Raw genomic sequence first — 19,829 nt, 5'->3', positions numbered from 1 at the left:
GCCCCGAACCCTGCCTTGCCAGGAGGCATGTCCGTCCCAACCTGGTCACCTTCCTGGAATTCTACCCAAATCAATACTTTGGGGGGCTTCACCGTGCTTCAAGGAAGTGTTACCCACAGAAACAAAGGGACCCCTGGGCCCTGTGGTGAACACCCACCGGCAAACACAGCCCTCCCGTCCAGGGTCCCCCTCCCCAGCCAGACCCGCACCAGGGAAGACAGCGGGGAAGGTCCCCCGGTCCGCGAGGGGCAGCCAAGTCTTTAAGCAGCTGGAGGAGGCTTCCAAATCTAAAACTACCTTTATTTGTGGTTGGCTCAACATGAGACGCCATCATCAATCAGCAGAATTATAAAACTGTACAGGAGGTACAAAAATAGGCCGTTTAACTTACGTAATTAATCTCACATCATTAAGCTTTAAAAATACACATAAAAATTGTACAATCTGGCAGTTTATAAAATATAAAGCTAAAAAGAGGATTTTTAGGTTCCACAAAGAGGACTGTCTCACACAATGAACACATACCCATTCAACAATTAACCATCCACAGAGAAGACACAATGACACAGAAATTAAAAAAAAAAAAAAATCACTTCAAAATTAACATTTTCACCCCGACCAAATTATTCACCCTTTAATGACAAAACTACTGTAAGGCATCCATCCCGTGGAAGGATACAGTGTAACTTTTCCTCTTCCAGTTTTACCGTGGTCCAGGGGTGTTATCCAAAGCGAATCTGATGTGCTTTAAGCAAGTGCAATTGTCACTGGATACACTTCAGAGTAAAAATTAAATAAATATAAATAGGTTAAATAAATAGGTCATTGCAAAAAGAACACTACGTAAGGTTTGCATCTGAGAATGCCAGAGAATCGCCTGGTAATGCTTTCTAGGTAAGTGGGGACTCCCCCGTCACAGCTTCGGGATACTGAAAAGGAATACTGTACCCGCCAGACACTCAAAGAGCACAGGGTGAGGTGACAGGGTAGGGACTTTGGCTGGAAGTGTGGGTTAAGGCTGCTCCAGGGGGAGGCTCATGGCAGATGCTGTCTCTGAGGTTTTCCAGTGAATACAGAGAGGATTTAAGTGCTGAGACACAGTCAGAGCCAGAGTTGCTCACGGGAAATCACCGTTTCATAAAGAAAACCAAGTGCAGGGAGAGCAGACACGGGGTTTGAAGGACAGCGTCCAGCCCTGGAAGGGGGAACTCTGGCTCCTCCATACAGGACACCTGGTGACTCTCCTCCAGGCAAGGCCAATGCGCCAGGCTGTGGCTGCTGAAACAACTACTCCAGGATAGTGGTCACTGCAGTGGCTCGGGTTCGATCCCTGGCCTGAAAACTTCCACATGCAGCGGGCAAGACCAAAAAATAAAAAATAAAATAAATTATCGTGCCCTTGGGACTCCTAAGAGAAGCAACTAAATTCTTTCTTAAAGATGAAGACGGTATACTTGTGGGAAGCCCAACGGCCTTTGTGCTACAGATCAAAGAGCTCAGCTGTGACATGACGCCGCGGGCTGCAGAACCTTCTTCTTGCACAAGAAAGACCTCTTCCCACACAACGGGAAGCCAGAACTGGAGACCAGGCCAGGGTAAACCAGGTGATGCCCGGGTGTCGTCATGACAACCCACACAAGACCTCTTCAAGGCACCTGAAGGACTGACGGGTGACAGGGTTCCTAAAGGTGACGGGGGGAAGACAGAGGGCGACCTGACGGGATCCCATGGGGGCAAACCCCAAGTGCACGCCCTTCCCAGCCCTGCGTTTGCTTCGCTTTCTTTGCAGCGCCGGTTTTCGGTCGACGCTGTCTCCCTGGCGGGGGCTGGTATAAAAGCCAAGGAGGTTTTGCCTCTTTTGTTCCCCTGTGTCGCGAACGCCCAGCAGCCTGCCCAGCCCGTGCAGTAGGTGCTCAAAGAAAGTACCACGGGATCAAGGAGTTTGAGAAAGTTGGATGGTTAAAAACTAACATGACGATTGGAAAAGGCATTTTTTAAAAGCTGCCCTGGAGGCAAGCGGGGCCCAAACAGGGAGCTGACCCAAGTCCTGGGCTGCAGGCCATGACCTGGCTGCTCCGCGGACACAGCGTCCGGCAGCCACAGAGAGGAGGCGGCGGCTGCCCCCGCAGCACAGGAAGCCACCGTCCTTGAATCGCCTCTGGCACCTTCTCCAGCGCAGACCGCTCCCCACCAGCTCCTGCAGCAAAGCTCGAGGCGGGGCTGAGGCGGGAGCCCCAGAGCCCTGTCGGGCTCCTGAAAAACGGACAGCGTGGTCCCAGATGCCACGGTGACGACCAAGATGCCAGGGCTGCAAAGCCTAAGTGAGGTAACCGATGAGGTTCAAAGACAAAAGATCCTCTTAAAGGAGGGAAAAGGGTGACTCTGGGTTTCAGGAAAGGAAGGGAACTGAATTCTCTGAAGGCAGCATGAGCGCTTTTGAGGAGCGGCCCTCATTCAAATCCAAATCCGCCCCCAGGAAACATCTCACGAGAAGAAGGAACAGTGATTTCTCGGTCAGTCAGTAAAACTTGACCAGTAACTTTCTTGCTCCTGAGTGGAGTCTCTGAGTTCACCAGGAACCAAGTGCAATGACCCATTCACCCTGCTGGAGGAAGTACCCAAAAAACCCTTCCTACACGGTACCCCGACTGCATTTCACCTCCAAGGCTCTCGGTAGAGAAGACAGAGGAATTCTGGACTGAAACTAAATTAAAAATTATGGTAACTTTAGGGCGGGGGGAGGGGGGTCAGAAACCATGGCATGGACATGATTTATAGAATATCACTTTGATGTTTCATTCGTGTGCATAGTGTGCTAATGTTTTACTCTTCAGCACTGGAGAATGTTCTACATGCGAACACTCTCTCTGGAGGGGATGGGACAGAAGATGTGTTACACACCTGGCGTTACTTCCTCACCAGTAAGCTTCAAGTTAAGTCTAGCCCATGCTAATGTAGCATTCTACAGTATGATCAAAATAGAAAGTTATTAAAATCTGCCAAGAGAAACTTAAAAAGTCTGCCCACAAAATGTGGGGTGATGCTGGCCTTGGCCCTCACCCCCCTGGCCTGGCCTGCTGGCCTCACCACCCACCCGCTGGCCAGGGCTCTCCTGGGTGGCCGTGTCCCATCTGGCCTGCTCCCTCTGGTCCTGAAGGCCTGTCCCTGCCTGGGTCCAAGCTGCCCTTCTTGACGGCCAGAGGACTCATCACCTCTTGCTCCCCAAATGCTCCAAGTGGCCGGGGCACAAACCCACCAAAGGCCACCAGTGTGGTGGGCCACGGCTGCCTCAGCACAGGGCATCTTCGTTGCTTTTGAGATCTGCAGGCACGGCTTCCCCTTCTAGAGGGCAGGGCTGGCCTGTCCCAACACTGCGCCCTGACGCTCAAGGCTCTTGCCACCCCTGAGGAAACACTAACTGGTTACAGTGACCTGGGGAACTGCGGGGCTTGCGATCAGCGAGACGTCCCTGGTTCCTGGGACGACGGGGTTTGCACATCCTCCTCCCCCCAGGTAGCCTCCCCGTTTCAGCCCTGCTTCTGCTGGGGAGGCTGCTTAGTGCATCTTGTCCAGCTGGTCCAAGAGAAAGAGGCTCCTGGTGCCAGCAGGCAGGCAGCACTGGGGATTTCCTCCTTAAAGACCCACAGGCTGACATCAAACAGGAAGTTGTAGAAGAAACGCAGGTCTGAAGCGAGTTGATCCGAGAGAAGGCGGAGGGCGCTCCTCTCTGCCCCTGGAACTGGCCGGCCCTCCTCTGCAGACGTCCGTCTCGATTGTCAGGCTTTCACAGCCAGCGTCTTCCTGGCCCCCTCCAGGGTCAGGAGGGGGTGCCTCTCCCACTCCCCGGGTGGGCCTCCTCCCCTGCTGGCTGCAGAGCCGGCAGCTCAAGGCACTTGGCTCCAGAGCCTGGCCTCCCTGGTCAGCCGGGAGGCACCAGGCCGTGGCCTGTAGACAGCAGGCCCCCAGTCACGGCGGGGCCCGCGGAACGGAGGCCGCCAGGCTCAGAGGGCGTCTGGAGTCACCGGGGGCCGCGGCTCTGGGGGCTCGTGGTAGTAGGGCTGGAAGGGCCTCTCGTGGCGGCACAGCTCCATGGCGCGGTAGGTGTGTGCCAGGAGGTGGGGGAAGCGCGAGGTGAAGTAGCGCACGAAGCCGTCGGGGAGGGTGCCCAGCGTCTCCTGCACGTCCACGGGGAGCTCCCGGTAGTGGTGCTTCTGCAGACGGGGACACAGACACAGGATGAGGAAGCCGAGGGACGCTGGCAGGTCCTCTCACTCAAGGAAGACGGGCTGCCCGTTCGGTCTCTGCCAAGGAACCATCCATCTGCTCCCCGGCCTCCTCTTTATCAGGGGGAGGCACGGAGGGGCTGCCCCACCAGGGTGGCTGCGGCCAGGCCCTGGGCAGGAAGGTCCCTGTCAGAGGAGGTTGATCTGGTGCCGATTCGAGGAAACCAGACAAGTCAGCAGAGGACACCGCTTCCCAGGGCACCATGCCCAGCTCAACACCGCGGAGAGAAAGTTCACGCAGGGCAGGGGTTTCCGGGGCAGCCAAGGCCTCCCAGCCGCTGTGAGGTCCTGATTCCGGGCTGGACAGGAGGCCCCACAGACGGGAGACGAGGAAGTTGGGGCTGGGCTGCGGGCCTCCCCCCACCCAGCAGTGCCCACAGCCTCACCTTATTTCTCATGGCCCGGAGGAGGTCTCGGACAGAGCCGCCTTTATAGGTTCGGAATTTGCGCAGGTCTAGGAAAAAAAACCAACAGCAAGGAAGGCCGTGAAACAAAGGGATTTCCTAAGAAAACGATTCCTGGGGCTCCTGGGGACTAAGCCTGAAACAGCTGAACCGCGTCCTCATCGCCCCAGGAGGAACCCGAGGGCAGCGGCCCGGGTCTGAACTCCCCTCCCCCATCACCCCCGAGATCAGAAACGAGCGCTAAGAGCAGTTAGCCTGTCACGAACCTGTCGCTCTGAGAGACAGAATGGGACGGGTGTCAGTGTCAGGATCTGATCTGGATCTAAACCGCCGAGAGCCCCAAGCCTGCAGTGGTACCTGGAGCCCTGAACAGCCCCCGCTCGCACCGCCTCCCGGGCCCGCGGTCACCTGTCTGGAGGGGGACGGTGATGTTCTCCCGCCAGTCCATCCTCACCACGGCCCGCCCGCCCCGCTCCAGCTGCTGCACTATGGGGCCGTCCAGGGACTCCTTCTCTATCCGGTCACTCACGTCCTGGGTGGGAAACAAGGGCCACGGGTGACGGTCAGGGTGTGGAGGTGCCGAGAGCCAGAGGTCAGACGCGCTGAGTGACAGCACCGCCACTGCCATGCGAGTCGCGGGCCAGAGCTGGGCGGCGGGCTTCCTGGCCTCCCCCCTGGTGTGACCCGTTCCCCCAGGAGCAGCCCTGTCTGCTGCCCCGAGAGCCCCCCCATGGATCGTCCCCACGACAGAGGCTCGCCTGTGTCGCACACATGCGACACGCCACACAGGACCACGTGGGCAGTCTGTGTTCATCCACGGACCGAAAGCCCATTTTGACCGGCATCCTGGGACTTTTGTGAACCACTCAAATGCACGCCTGATGGCGGCTGTGGCTACTCATTCAAACAATGAGAAGAGACAGATGAAGCCAAGACTTCTTTCAGAGGAGAAAAGCCGATCCAGCTCCGGCCCTGGCTCCACACCTGCTCTGGGTCTGAGGGACACCCCTGCGCCCAGGCCTCTCCGAGCCCCGCCAGGAAGACAGGGCCCCTGAGCAGCCTCCTGCGGACCACAGCCTTTTCTTTCTTTGACAAAGATGAAGCCAGACCAACCAACCATCTAACCCGCAGTGGCGAGAGGGAGCCTTGTGGGGACTGAGGGTCAGCTCGGGTACCCCGGGGACACAGGGTCCTCGGCTGCAAAGTCAGCAGAACTGGTGATACGGACGGAAGCCAGCTGTGTTCACATCCAAACCCCTGGTGGGGTGAAGGTCCCTGTGGGTGAGCTTTATTCCTGCTCTACATCTTGTCAGCATCAAAGTAACCTGGCAGGATTTCAGACGTCCCTAGAAGAGCTGCGACCTCAGAAACAGAATGTTCTGTCCCATGGAACACAGTGATCGATCTGGCGTTACACATACCCACTGCTGCTGTTAAACCCTCCCCTCCCAATCCATCCAAACAGTTACCGAGTACCTGCCACGTGCCAGGCAGTGTCCCAGACAGTGGGGACACAGCAATAAATCCAGAAATGACACACTCCTGCCCTCAGGGGCTGACATTCTGGGGGCTTCCCCATAGCCACGGCTTGAGTCAGACACCAGGATAGCAAGAAGGTCACTCCCGAACCCAAGCTCTGCTCTGGCCCAGACCCAGGAGGCAAAGCACTACCCCCGTGCCTGCCCTTCAGAGCTGGCGTGCTGGGTTTGGATGAGTTAGGCTGAGCTCACGCCAGCCGGGTCTTTGAGGTAAACACCACCTTTCCACAAGGTCACTGAGCACTGTCACAGAGCCTAAGGAGTTCACATGCGTCAACCCGCCCTATCCCTTAACCTCTCTCCATCTATCTTAAGCTAAAAGAGGTCTGAGCAAAGACTGAGTAAAAGAAGATAGAAAAAAAATCCAATAAGGAGGAGTTCCCGCTATAGTGCAACGGGATCGGCGGCACGTTGGGAGCGCTGGGATGCAGGTTCCATCCCCGGTCTGGCACAGCGGGTTAAGGATCCGGCATTGCCGCAGCTGTGGCTTAGGTCTCAAACTGCAGCTCAGACCTGATCCCTGGCCCAGGAGCTCCATGTGCCTCGGGGTGGCAAAACAAAAACAAAAACAAAAATCCACTAAGGAAATGTTTAAATTTATGAAAGTTGAACGAAATTATATGATACCTAAGATTTGCTTCAAAATAAAATAATCTGGGGTGAGGAGGGGTGGAGAGGACAGAGGCTGCGTTCATAATTGTTGAGGCTGGGTAATAAACAGGAGCTCATTTATATTTCCTCTACTTCTGTGTGTATTTGAAAATTCCTATAATGTAAAGTTTTAAAATTATGGTGCATCCATATAACAGAATACTATAGCTGTAAAATTTTTAGAATTTTAACATGGAAAGATACTTAAAATATTACATACATTAAAAAAAATACAAAACTGTACATACAGCTTGACCCTAATCATACCTTTACATGTACAGGCAGACCGTGTTTTTTCGCATTTAGCAGATACTGCTTTTTTTTTTGACAAACTGACAGTTTGTGGCAACCCTCCATCAAGCAAGTCTGTCAGCACAATTTTTCCAAAAGCAGCTGCTCACTTCTGTGTCACATTTTGGTAATTCTCACAATATTCTGAATGTCATGATTATTCTGTTTATTGTGGTGATCTGTGGTCAGGGATCTTTGACGCTACTACTGCAAAAAGACGACGCCTCCCTGAAGCCTCAGATGATGGTTAGCATTTTTTAACAATAAAGTAGTCACTCATTAAGGTTTGTACGTTGTTTCTCTGGACATAATGTTAGTGCACACTTCACAGACTACAGTATAGTGTAAACATCACTCTTTTTTTTTTTTTTTTTTTTTTTTTTTGGTCTTTTCTAGGGCTGCACCTGCAGCATATGGAGATTCCCAGGCTAGGGGTCTAATCGGAGCTGTACCTGCCAAGCCCAGGCCAGAGCCACAGCAACGTGGGATCTGAGCCGCGTCTGCAACCTACACCACAGCTCATGGCAACACCAGATCCTTAACCCACTGAAAAAGGCCAGGGACCGAACCTGCAACCTCATGGTTCCCAGTCGGATTCGTTAACCACTGAGCCACGATGGGAACTCCTAAATGTCACTTTTATATGCACCGAGAAACCTTGCTTTATTGCGGTATTTGATAGATCACGGTCCTCCCAGACCTGCCTATGTGAAGAAAATTAGAATTTTATAAATTCTAAAATTTAGAATGGATAGGCAATGAGGTCCTGTATATAGCACAGGGAACTATACCCAGTTTCTTGGGATAGACCATGATGGAAGATAATGTGAGAAAGCAAATGTATAAACATGTATGATTGGGTCACTCTGCCATAGAGCGGACATTGGCACAACCTTGTAAATCAATTATAATTTTTAAAAAATATGAAAAATGGAAAAAAATAATAAAACCCAGCTTTAAAAAGAAAGTATGTTAAAATGTCAACCACATTCTTTCTCAGCTAGGGGATTATGGGGCATTTGTTTCATTCTCTTGCCTTTTGCCCTAGTTTCTGGAAAAAAACCGGGGAAGTCTCTACCTGGAAGAACTGGAGCTGCTTCTCTAGGCTCCAGAAGAATGGGTGTTTCAGCACATGCTTCGCGGACGGGCGCTTCTGAGGGTCCATGGAGATCATCTTCTCTATTAGTTCCCGGGCAATGACGTCTTCTGCAAGGAGGAAAAGAAGCCCGCAACTCGTTATCACCCGCCTAAAGCCGCAAGCACACGCCCAAACCTTCGCTGTCTGCGAACCCTCTGACCCAAGCGTCTACTGACAGGAACCCATTCCCATCACACGGAACTTAGTGCAAAGGAGCCACTGGAAAGACGCAGTGTCGGAGGCTCGGGTAACACCTTCGTGCCTCCACACACAGGGCTGCGGGCCACCCGGACGCACGGGCTGGATGCGGATCAGTGCCGGGAGAGATTCAAGATGAAGTTTAGCCCCCCCCCCCCCTTTTAATCAAAACATGCTTTCATGTCTAGATAGGTGGTCAGGATAACCTATACAAAGGTACTAGCTGGAGTTCCCGTCGGGGCGCAGTGGTTAGCGAATCTGACTAGGAGCCATGAGGTTGCGGGTTCGATCCCTGGCCTCACTCGCTCAGTGGGTTAAGGATCTGGCGTTGCCGTGAGCTGTGGTGTGGGTCGCAGACTCGGCTCAGATCCTGCGTTGCTGTGGCTCTGGTGTAGGCCGGTGGCTACAGCTCTGATCAGACCCCTAGCCTGGGAACCCCCATATGCTGTGGCAGCGGCTCAAGAAAAGGCAAAAAAGACACACACACAAAAAAGGTACTGATAGGTACTGGCCGTGATCACCAATCACTATATAACAGGATTACGCGCCTTGGTACTAAGCTGTTTTGTTTCCAGGGAAGAATAAGGAAAACGAATCCATGAGCAAAACAATGTGACTTTCAATTGTTTAGAAAGGCAGCAGTGGCTGGTCACAGGCCAATAATGACTCGGGAAACCCTGAGGTCGGGAAGAGAGACGTGTCGCCCACGTGCCTGGAGAGCGAGGACCCAGCCCAGGCCTCACCCGCTGACCGCTGGCTCACACACCAGAGTCCAGGTAATGGAGCGAGGGCTTTCTGTCTCCCCCAGTGTCGGGGCAGGAAGGGGCCGCAGATTATTCCACCCCCACGAGCTGGAAAAGAGACGTCCCCAAAGGGAGCTTTGCCCAGGTCGCTCTGATCATTGCGTGACCTGGAGGAAGATGGGAGCTGCTTCGCTTTAGAAGGTGGCACCCCAAGGACACCCTCCCCAGCCCCCCACCAGCTCTGGGCTGAGCGGTCAGATCACTGCGGCCGAGGGGCGAGCAGCTGGAAAGAGGGGCCTCTGGGGGCGCAGAGCCGGCACTGCCCCGGCCCCGCCCGCCCGCCCCGCAGCCCACTCACCGTGCTTCTCAGGGTGCAGGCAGTCGAGGCTGTAGGCGCCCAGGAGTATGTTGGCCTGACGCTGCAGGGAATTGCCGAAAGGGTGGCTGCCCTCAGACACCACGTAGTAAAAGACGCAGCCGGCGGAGAAGATGTCCACCGTGTAGGTCTGGAAAGAAACGCGGGCGTCAGAGGCTCCTCGGGGGGGATGCTGCTGCCCCTTCCACCTCAGAGGTGTCTCGGGAGAACCGGCGGACGGGTGGCAACGGCTCAGGGCGCCCTGCAGGAAAGGGGCTCTGGAGCCGACCTCCTGGGACGCCGAAGGCCCTCAACGGCTCTGCACCTCAGCATCCACGACCCCAAATGAGGATGCCCCAGGGGGCTGCTGCGAAGATGACTACATGGAAATGGTGGCTCAAGCCAGCGCTCCGCTCACAGGAAGCGGCTCTCCTGTGACCTATTCGTTACCTGACCAGCATGTCACTTCTCGAGCCAGGGATTTCTGTGCATTTCGTTTGCCTGTTCACCCCCAGGCAGGAGCATGGTGCCCCCACAGGACAGGTCTTAAAACTTTGTTAATAAATAAAATAAAAACAATTTGGGGTTCAAAAACGGTCCCAGAGGAGTTCCCATCGTGGCTCAGCAGAAAGGAATCTGGCTAGCATCCACGAGGACACAGGTTCGATCCCTGGCCTCGCTCAGTGGGTTAAGGATCCGGCCTTGCTGTGAGCTGTAGTGTAGGTCACAGACGCAGCTCGGATCCTGTGTTGCTGTGGCTGTGGTGAAGGCCGGCAGCTGTGGCTCCAGTTCGACTCTTAGCCTGGGAACTTCGATGTGCTGCAGGTACAAGCCCTTAAGAGTTAAAAAAAAAAAAAAAAAAAAAAAAAAAGAAATGCAACAAACACATTGATTGGGTCCTGATTTACAAAAACCAGCTCTCTAAGAGACATCTGGGGAACAAGCGAGGAAATGTGACTATGGATTGAATATTAGCTACCATGGAAACAGTGTGAACGGCTGAGGTGTGATAATGGTGAGCTGGTGAGGAAGCAGGATGTACTTGCTCTCAGGGAGACACCTGCTAAAGTATTTAAGGGTAAAGGATGGGGAGGCTGCCACTTATATTCAAACGGTTCGGCCACCGATAGAAAGCAAGTGAGAAATATTGGTGAATGTTGAATCCAGGTAGAGGTACAGAGTTATTCTCAGCTCTCCATTTTCTACGTCTAAAATATCTCAAAATAGAACGTTGGAAAAACGAAAACAAATTATAAAAGGGATGGAAACTCGAAGTTTGCTTGCCTCATGCGAGTTCTGATTTCCCAGGTTTGTGAAATGGGGGGAAGGTGACTGGAAGAGCAAGCGGGGAAAAGACACCTGTCCACACGAGCCCCGTTCATTCATCTCAACAGGAGACAGCAGGGAAAGTGCCAGCAGAGTGTGTAGGGAGAGAAGGAACGCCCCTGGCCAGCCGCAAGCGCTGCGGCCCCAAGCCCGGGATGGGAGGCGAGGCTCTGACCCCTAAAGGTACAAGAGGCTGGTTCTGCGGTTTTCCCCCCACTTACGGGGTTCTCCTTGCAGTCTTCGCTCAGCATCTCTGGGGCGATCCAGCCTTCTGTGCCGGGCACCCCTGAGCGGCGGCTGAAGCTGTGCCTGCCCACCGCCAGCTTCTTGCAGAGGCCGAAGTCGGAGATCATGGCCTTGATCCTGCCGTGGGCGTTGGGCATGGACAGCAGGATGTTGTGGGGCTTCAGGTCTCTGTGAACTAACAGACGACTCCATGTCAGCCCTGCCTTTGGCCTACAGCCGCAGCGGGCATTCCCAACCAACCCGCGGCCACCTCCGAAGGTTCCGGTTTTCACACGTCTAAGTCCTCGTGTGCTTAGACACTGGGACACCGGTGATGCAGCAACGCGCTGCGACAGAGCCGAGGTCGGGAGCCCGCGGCCCGGCAGGCGGAGGCCTCTCACCGATGTTGAGGGAGTGCAGGTGGGCCAGGCCCGAGGTGGTCTGCTGCAGCAAGGTGATGGGCTCCAAGCCGAGGTGGGCGAAGTCCTTCTGCTCCACGTACTGCAAGAGACCCGAGGGCTGGTCACGGCACCCGTCCTGCAGGACTCGGCTCCTTGGCACCCCTTTTCTCTCTCTCTAAGGGAGTCGATTTTATTTAGAAAATGCCTGCCTGAAGGTTTTTGCTTTCATTAACGTTTGGTATTGGGTCAGCTCATGTTCTTTGATCATATTTTAAGAGAGAAACAGGAACTTTTACTGATAGTATTCTCTGTCCAAATCCGAATTTTCCAGCAGCCTTGCTCCTGAAGTCATAGGCTAAGTTAAACAAGCAAGCAAAGCTCTGACTTCCTAGTTTACAATGAGATGATGAGAAGGCAAGGAGCTCAGGTTCACTGCCTCAGACGGGTAAACCTACAGCGAAGCCAAATGATACTGAAACCACTTGCTGCCTGAAAATCCAGCAAAAGGGGTTTGATGGATGATCTTAATGATTCGAGTCATCAACCAGCGTCTTCCAAGCCCCCACCAGCCCTGGCCAGGGACGGGAAGAAGGACCAGCTTCCTGGAGGTCATGCGGGAGAGAGGTCCCCAGGCAGCCAAGGGGACCACACGATTGAGGTCGGGGTGATGGAAGCGTCCCGCTTTTCCCCGTTGGTGGTTAACTGAGTATACACACTCGTCGGCATGCAGCAGACCGTATGTTAGAAACGGGTGCAGTAAGGGTGTACTGTAACCTCAAAGAAGTTAATAAAAAGAAGCAAAAAATAAATGAATAAGCCGGCAGTCCCTAAAACCACGCCTGAGGAGCCGGGCGAAGGGAGGCGGCCCTGGTGACCCGGGGCGCCCACCTCCTGCAGAGTGGCCGCGCACAGCTCGATGGCGATGTACTGGAACTGCCGGTCCCGCTCCGTGCAGAAGTAACGGATCACGTTCGGGTGCTCGTCCGACTCTCGCAGCAGCTGGACCTCGCGGTCGGCGAAACTGAAACACTCGGGGAGGATCCTCTTGACGGCCACGTGGCGGTTGTCAAACATGCCCCTGCGGGATGAGGAGCGGGCCTGGGTCTGGGGGGCAAGCAGCCTGTGGCCACGTGAGGAGAGCCCTGGCCCGGGACGCTCCTTCTGCCGGACGCGGTGGCGGCCTCGACAGCCTCACAGCCCGGGGGCCCCTCTCCGCTGTGACCCCTGTGCCCCTGGAGCCGACGGGAGCGCCCACGCAAGGGTGGGGAGGCCCAGGGCTCTCCAGTCCACTCACCGGTACACGATTGTGCCCTCGGCTCCGTGGCCCAGGACGTCCTTGGGACAGAAAGAGATTTTCCCAACCATCACCATGCTGCTTTCCTCATCTGGGACACAACAGGAGGAAGAAGAGGTTGCTTTAAACAAACATGACCTAAAGCATCTTGAGGCTAGAATGGCTACAGCTTCCCGAGCTCGGATTAAGGGATGGGATTTCAGAGGGTTTGTTTTGTTTTGTTTTTCTTTTCAGGGCCGCACCCAGGGCAAATGACAGTTCCTAGGCTAGGGGTTGAATCAGAGCTGCAGCCACCAGCCTACACCACAGCCACAGCCACAGCCACATGGGATCCAGGCCACATCTGTGACCTATGCCGCGGCGTGTGGCAACGCGGGATCCTTAACCCACTGAGCAAGGCCAGGGATCAAACCTGAGTCCTCATGGATAACAGTCAGGTTCTTAACCTGCTGAGGCACAACGGGAACTCCCTGATTCTTTCAGAGGCTTTACACCCCAGCTGGGACCACTCCCATTCACGCTCAGGGCCACCTCCTCCTGCCCTGCCCTCCGTTCCTGCTCTGCACTAGTTACTGTGAGGATGGAAGTCTGAAGACGGGGGTTCTTTACAGATCCATCTAAAAGTCTGCACCTGAAACATTCGGGTGGCAACGGTGGACACGTGCAACAGCGAGACCAGGAGCAGAGCCTCCAGCCTGAGACTGAGGGTGCCGAGGTCCCCGGCACTCGTTCTGTGTTAATCCCCTCGGAACACAGGCCCTGACAGCTGGCCTGAGCCAACTTCCCAGGGGAACGTGGATCGACAGCTGCACTTTCATACGGGGCCACTGGCTGGCCTTGGGGATGCTCAGATTTGGCGGCCAGGGCAGTTCTGGTCGGCTGCGATTCTTAGCCCTTGAGCAGCAGGATGGAGGGAGGGCCAAGGTCACGGGGCAGAAGCCCAGCCCCCAGAGTGGGAGAACTCGGGGAGCCCTTGGGAAGAGGGCTCATGATCTTGTGGAGACTCTCAGAATGGGCCCAGGGCCTTAGGGTCCTCAGTGGTGTTCTAACGAAAGAGGAAACGGCACCAAAACGGCCGCTGGCCTTACCCTCGTCGTCCTGCTCCAGGAAGGGGCTGGTGCCCGCCTTGGAGGCAGAGCCGCTGGAGTGCAGCGAGTGGTTGGAGGCTCTGGGGGACGTGCTGGGGCTGCTGGTGCCCGAGCTCTCTGAGTACTGGCCCAACGAGTCTAGGAGCTCGGCATCCTGAGCCGCGTCTCCGGGTGGATGGAAGGGCAGCTGCTGCTGTTGCAGGAGCTGGATTTTCTCTAGTTCCTTCTGGAACTGCTGCTGCTGCTGCTGCTGCTGCTGGTGCATGCTCTAGGAAGAGGAACACACATCCAGGCCAGTGCCGCTGCTCCCCCGGCCGAGCAAGCAGGCAGAAAGGACAGGCGCCTCTGGCAGCAGAGGCAGGGACAGTGGATGTGACAGCCCCCCACCCCCACCCCGGGCAGGACAAGACCAGCGAGAAGGCAGAGGGGGCAAGGGCTGGAGCTCCCAGTATAGCCCATGCCCCGACTGGGGGGCCTAGCAGGGGCAGCAGAGGAGGGATTGACTGCACGTGGAGGGCTGGGCCAGATTGGGGGGGGGGTTCTCTTCAGTTCTACAATTCTGAGACTTTTATAGAAGTCTCGGAATTGTTGCAAAAGTGCATCCAAACAGGAAGGATGGTTACCAGGGAGCTGAGGGCGTGGTGGACACAGGGGAGACCCGGGCTTGCCGTCTACCATGGCTGTGTTCTTGGTGGAGGGCCTTGTGCAGACCCTCAGCAACGCAGGGGACACAGCTGGGGCCAGGACTGCCCGGCCACCCGCCCACGGCCTCACCAGCCAGGAGAGGACAGAGCAGGGCTGAAAGACGGGGCGCCTGGCTGAGGTCCCGCTCCCGTGGCATCACTCTGCCTGCCCCACGGGCCACCCTCCTCTGGTCTATTACAGCAATTTGCTCCATCGGGGTGGGAAGTGGCAGAAACCTGTGATTATTAATTACTACCCGTGCGTGGGAAAGTGACTGAAGGGACAGGGGTAGCAACACCCCCCTGGGAGTTTTCTAGAGGCAAGTCTCTCCTTCCCTCCCTCCCTCTCCCTCTCCTTCCACTTTCAACTTGGGTTGAAGTCCTGGAAATGCCATCAACTAGCTATGTTACACTGGGAAAGTTATTTAACTTCCCAGAGTCTAGTTTCTTTATTGGAGGGTAAGGGACAGATAATAACAAGATCTGTGTGAAGTAAAAAATGAAACAACCCAGGTGGACACATTTTGACACATGGAAGGTGCCAGAAAGAGCCCGTCATTCCCATTCCTCTGTGCGGGACGGGGACGTGAGCTCCTGGAGCACTTGTGTTCTAAGATGGTAAAGTTGCAATGCTCCAGGCATCCCGATGCACGAATACGCCTCTCGAATATTTATGCCGACCCATGACTTACTCAACTACGTAACTTTCGCCACAGATTTCCAACTAGAAAGGCAAAGGAATAACCACGCCGCCTTTTTCATTCTGATAGCTCTAAGAGACAGTTTTAAAGGGCAAAACTTTAAACAGATATTCATCTATCAGGCCCGGTTTTTAAAAAGAAAGTAAAGTATTTAAAGTGATCTGCAAGCAAGGTTTACCCATCAGTTTTTACAGTCAAACTATGTTATGTAGGTATGAAATGGTCCTTTCATGAGAAGCTAGTCTTTAATTACGATGTTTCTGAAGATAAGCAAATAATGACTTTTAAGCGGGAAAAGAAACGTGTTTGCTTGCTTGCCTCCTTCGTCTGCCTCGCTGACCCCGAGGGATGGGGACGAGGGACGGACGGAGGTTCAGAGACACTGGGGCGGTGGGGGTGGGGTGGGGAAGGGGCGGGGCCTTACCAGGGGGTAGGTGATGATGAAGGCCACCCAGCCAATGAGCAGGAAGGTGCTCAGGATGATGGTGGCCATGTCCTTGAGCATGGAGTCCACGGGGGCCTCGGGCTTGGCCGGGGCGTGAGAGAACTTCTCTTCCACATCCTGAGACACCACGGTGGGGGCGTTTTCTGAGCTCTGGTCAACCAGGTCGATAACCTTGTATGGGAGACAGTGGCTGCGTCACTGCAAAATCTCTAGCCAGGTGTAAATGAGCCGAACGATCAAGAGGAGCAGTGACTCTTCAGGAGCAATGGCTATGCTGTGAAAGGTCTTTTTAAAGCCCACCCGGAGACCACGAAGCCAGCTAACTGCTGCCTTGACTGCCTTGAGAGGCCGTGCACGATGGCAGGGGTGGTATCATTACTCAGAAAAAGGGTTTTGTGGTTTTTAAAAAACACTTTAAATTTTTATGTATTCATTTATTTTGGCCGCGCCGGTGGCATACAGGAGTTCCAAGGCCGGGGATCGAACCCAAGCCATAGCAGTGACAACACCAGATCCTTAACCCACTGAGCCACCAGGGAACTCTCAAAAACCATTTTTAGAACAATACTTTTGAAAGTGCTTTCAGATGCTATATTCTTTGGAAAATCCTCATTGAAGGCAAAAACCTCCTTTGATGATAGACTTGATGTTTGGGGAAACTCTGATACCGTAGGTAACAAGTCGAATAGAAGGTTGGTAGTCAACTTGGTGATAACATTTCACATTAAAAAACAAAAACCACACACACACACACACACACACAGAAAGCTGTAAAGTAATAATGCAGCTAGCTTCCTTATGTTGCTTGTAAAGTTTCAATGCAACTTCAAACACAAAATCATTTATTTAAACATTCAACTGTTTTTCAAAGTTTTAAAAAAGCATCAGAATGCTTTGCTAAAGCTCAAAATGAAATCAAAGAAAGTGGAGCTTCTGCCCAAGCTCCTCAGAATCTCTAGGTCTTCAAGAAAAAGGCATTGGTTTGTTCTGAAACATCTCCATTCCAGGTCTGCCGTTATCGGTGCCTGATGAAATGGACACGCAGTCTCCTTGGCATACTCCCCAAGTTCATAGGTCTCACCCCCTGGAATAACCTACAGTGCCCGCCCTGCTTCCCCTCCCCTGGCCCCTTCTACCCTGGGGTGTGTGTGGCTCGGTTGGTGTGTGGGCAGCTGAGGAATGTTAGCTGAGCATGTGATCAGAAACAACATTCATTTGGTTCTATTTGCTCGAGTGTGTTTGTTTTAAAAAGTCAGCCTTAAGAGGAAAACATAGACCAAACACTCTCCGACATAAATGACAGCAACATCTTCTCAGATCCACCTCTTAGAGCAATGACAATAAAAACAAAAATAAACAAATGGGACTTAATTAAACTTGAAAGTTTCTGCACAGCAAAGGAAACCCTCAACAAAAACAAAAAGACAACCCACAGAATGGGAGAAAATCTTTGCAAATGAATCGACTGACAAGAGATTAATCTCCAAAATTTATAAACAACTTTTGCAGCTCCATACTAAAAAACAAACAACCCCATCAAAAAATGGGCAGAAGATCTAAACAGACAGTTCTCCAAAGAAGACATACAGATGGCCAACAAACACGTGAAAAGATGTTCAACATTACTCATTCTTAGAGAAATGCAAATCAAAACCACTCTGAGGTACCACCTTACACCAGCCAGAGTGGCCATCATCCAAAAGTCTACAAACAATAAGTGCTGGAGGGGGTGTGGAGAAAAAGGAACACTAGTACACTGTTGGTGGGAATGTAAATTGGTGCAGCCACTGTGGAGAGCAGTATGGAGATTCCTCAGAAAACTAAAAATAGAACTACCATTCGATCCAGCAATCCCACTCCTGGGCATCTACCCAGAGAAAACCATGACTTGAAAAGACACATGTACTCCAATGTTCATTGCAGCACTATATACAATAGCCAAGACATGGAAACAACCTAAATGTCCATCGACAGAGGAGTGGCTCAAGAAGATGTGGTACATACACACAATGGAATATCACTCAGCCATTAAAAGGAAAGAAATAATGGCAATTGTAGCAACATGGATGGACCGAGAAATTATCATGCTAAGTGAAGTCAGTCAGACAATGAGACACCAACATCAAATGCTATCACTGACATGTGGAATCTAAAAAAAGGACAGATCGAACTTCTCTGTAGACTTTGAAAAACTTATGGTTTCCAAAGGAGATAGGTTAGGGGGTGGGGGATGCACTGAGGGTTTGGGATGGAAATGCCTTAAAATTTGTTTGTGATGATTGTTGTACATCTATAAATGCAAGAAAAGTCATTAAGTAATAAATAAAAATTAAAAGTTAGCCTCATTGGCAGATAAATATACCTCAGAGTATTTTAATGGACTTTTAAAAAGAGTCTCTGTTCAAGACTAAACGATGAAATAGGAAAATCTCAGCTACAGCCATCTCTGGGTGTTAGATTAAGAGTACTGCTTAATCTTCCTCCTTGAACTTGGATTTCCTAACTATGTAATAGCAAATGTTTGACTTAAATTAGATCAAGATTTTAGGGTGCCAGTGCTACCCAGGATCACTGTCTGCGGACTCCACGTGTTCCTCGGACCCGGTTCCCCCGGAGACGAGGGACAGCTCAGATACTGCACCCTGGAATCTTCACCATCCACGTGATTTTCTTTTCCTTTTGCTCTGGATAAAATCTAAATCTCTAAAGCGAGTTTGTCGTGATCACTGCCCCCACGTCGGCCAGCCACTCCCCTCTTCCTCTGACCCTGCCCACAGCCCTGGCGCCCCCACGGCAGGGCTGCAGGAGGCCCAGCTCAGAGGCTCCCGGCCGCTGCTACCACCGGGTAGGCCTCCCTGCCGCCGACACCCATCCCGTGGGAGCCCTGGGGTCCCTGCCAGGCCGAGGAGGCCAGTGGGCCACGCCCGGCTTCATAAAACCTCAGCCGCCCCTCTGCTCCCTCTGTCGGCTCCTCACCAGCTGCCCCCCCTGGAACCTGCTTCCTCTGCAGCCACTGATGGGAGTGGTCCCATCTCCCACTGCTCCCTGCCCATCTCCTCGGCCCAGAGCGGGCGGGCAGGGTGAGTCGGCCCTGGTCCTCGCCTCGGCTGCCTCCCTCGGTGCCCTCGCCGGCCTTCCCCGCGGACTCCCCAGGCTCCCCGTGCTCCCCTTCCTCAGCTCTGTTAGCCGTGGACACCCGCGCACCCCTCCTCCCTCCTGAACCGACTGCAGGCTCCGAAGGCACAGACGAGGGCTCCCCGCTGACTCCGGACACCAGGAACCCCCGGTCCACCTGCCCGCTCACCTCCTCAAAGCTCTTCTTGTCCACGTCGGCAGGAATCACGTTTTCCCGGTGTTTGGGCAGATTGTTGGGGAATCTCTCCAGCACCTTGGTAGACGCGGATAGCGGGGTTTCGTGGTGACCTGCGAGGGGAAATGAAACCTCTAAGGAGGAAGCCTCCCTGCACGGCAGTCGCCGACGGCACTCAGCGTGGGCATCGGTCACTACACAGGGAGGCCCCTGATGCAGACGCTCACGTTCGGAAAGTGCGAGGTGGTGACCAGAGAAACCTCGGGACGGAGATCCTGTTCCTCGATGGCACGGATGCGGTGCCCTGAGTCTCATAACAGAAGTGTGCTTGTCAGGAGAAGGGCCAGGGTGTGCAGGACAGGTTCAGAGCAAGAGTGGGGTTGGTAATTCCTCGTCTGGGCTCTCTGCCGGGGACCCTTCAGCGCTGCCCCCATGACATCACCCCACCGAGGGTATCGAGTTCCCATCTTGGATTAAGTCGCCCGGGTGGTGTTCTAGTCCCACCACCTCAGTGTGCGCTTCCAGCCTAGGGAGGGGTGAACACCTCCCTTAGCTGCTACATGAAATTAAAGTGGCCTTGTGATTTCAAGGGCCTCTGGCCTCAGCTCTCTTTCCTCCATGGGGGACCCAGCACACATGCTTCCCAAACTACTTCTGTTTAAAAAAGGGTAGAGTTCTGTTGCTACCTCCTTTGCCTGTTATTTGGCAAAAACAATAACCAGAAGAAAAATGGCTACAAGGAGTCAGGATGAACC

General features: G+C 53.6%; 1 protein-coding gene across 1 annotated transcript in view; it reads right to left on the bottom strand.

Moving 5' to 3' along the window:
• The window catches only part of ERN1 (endoplasmic reticulum to nucleus signaling 1), an 81,378-nt gene continuing 61,827 nt past the window's right edge, over window positions 279-19,829 (bottom strand). The window contains exons 11-22 of the mRNA XM_005668695.3: window positions 19,069-19,187; window positions 15,744-15,935; window positions 13,936-14,203; window positions 12,848-12,938; window positions 12,442-12,631; window positions 11,554-11,653; window positions 11,149-11,348; window positions 9,605-9,752; window positions 8,246-8,373; window positions 5,096-5,219; window positions 4,670-4,737; window positions 279-4,211 (exon numbers count right to left, since the gene is read on the bottom strand). Of these exons, the coding sequence (XP_005668752.2) occupies window positions 4,002-4,211; window positions 4,670-4,737; window positions 5,096-5,219; window positions 8,246-8,373; window positions 9,605-9,752; window positions 11,149-11,348; window positions 11,554-11,653; window positions 12,442-12,631; window positions 12,848-12,938; window positions 13,936-14,203; window positions 15,744-15,935; window positions 19,069-19,187 (1,838 nt within the window). The 3' untranslated portion in view covers window positions 279-4,001. The remainder of the gene's footprint in view (window positions 4,212-4,669; window positions 4,738-5,095; window positions 5,220-8,245; window positions 8,374-9,604; window positions 9,753-11,148; window positions 11,349-11,553; window positions 11,654-12,441; window positions 12,632-12,847; window positions 12,939-13,935; window positions 14,204-15,743; window positions 15,936-19,068; window positions 19,188-19,829) is intronic.

Source organism: Sus scrofa, chromosome 12 (assembly GCF_000003025.6).
Source record: "Sus scrofa isolate TJ Tabasco breed Duroc chromosome 12, Sscrofa11.1, whole genome shotgun sequence".
Classification (NCBI taxonomy): Eukaryota; Metazoa; Chordata; class Mammalia; order Artiodactyla; family Suidae; genus Sus; species Sus scrofa.
The sequence above is the reverse complement of the archived record's forward strand: the minus strand, read 5'-3'. Positions and strand labels throughout refer to the sequence as shown.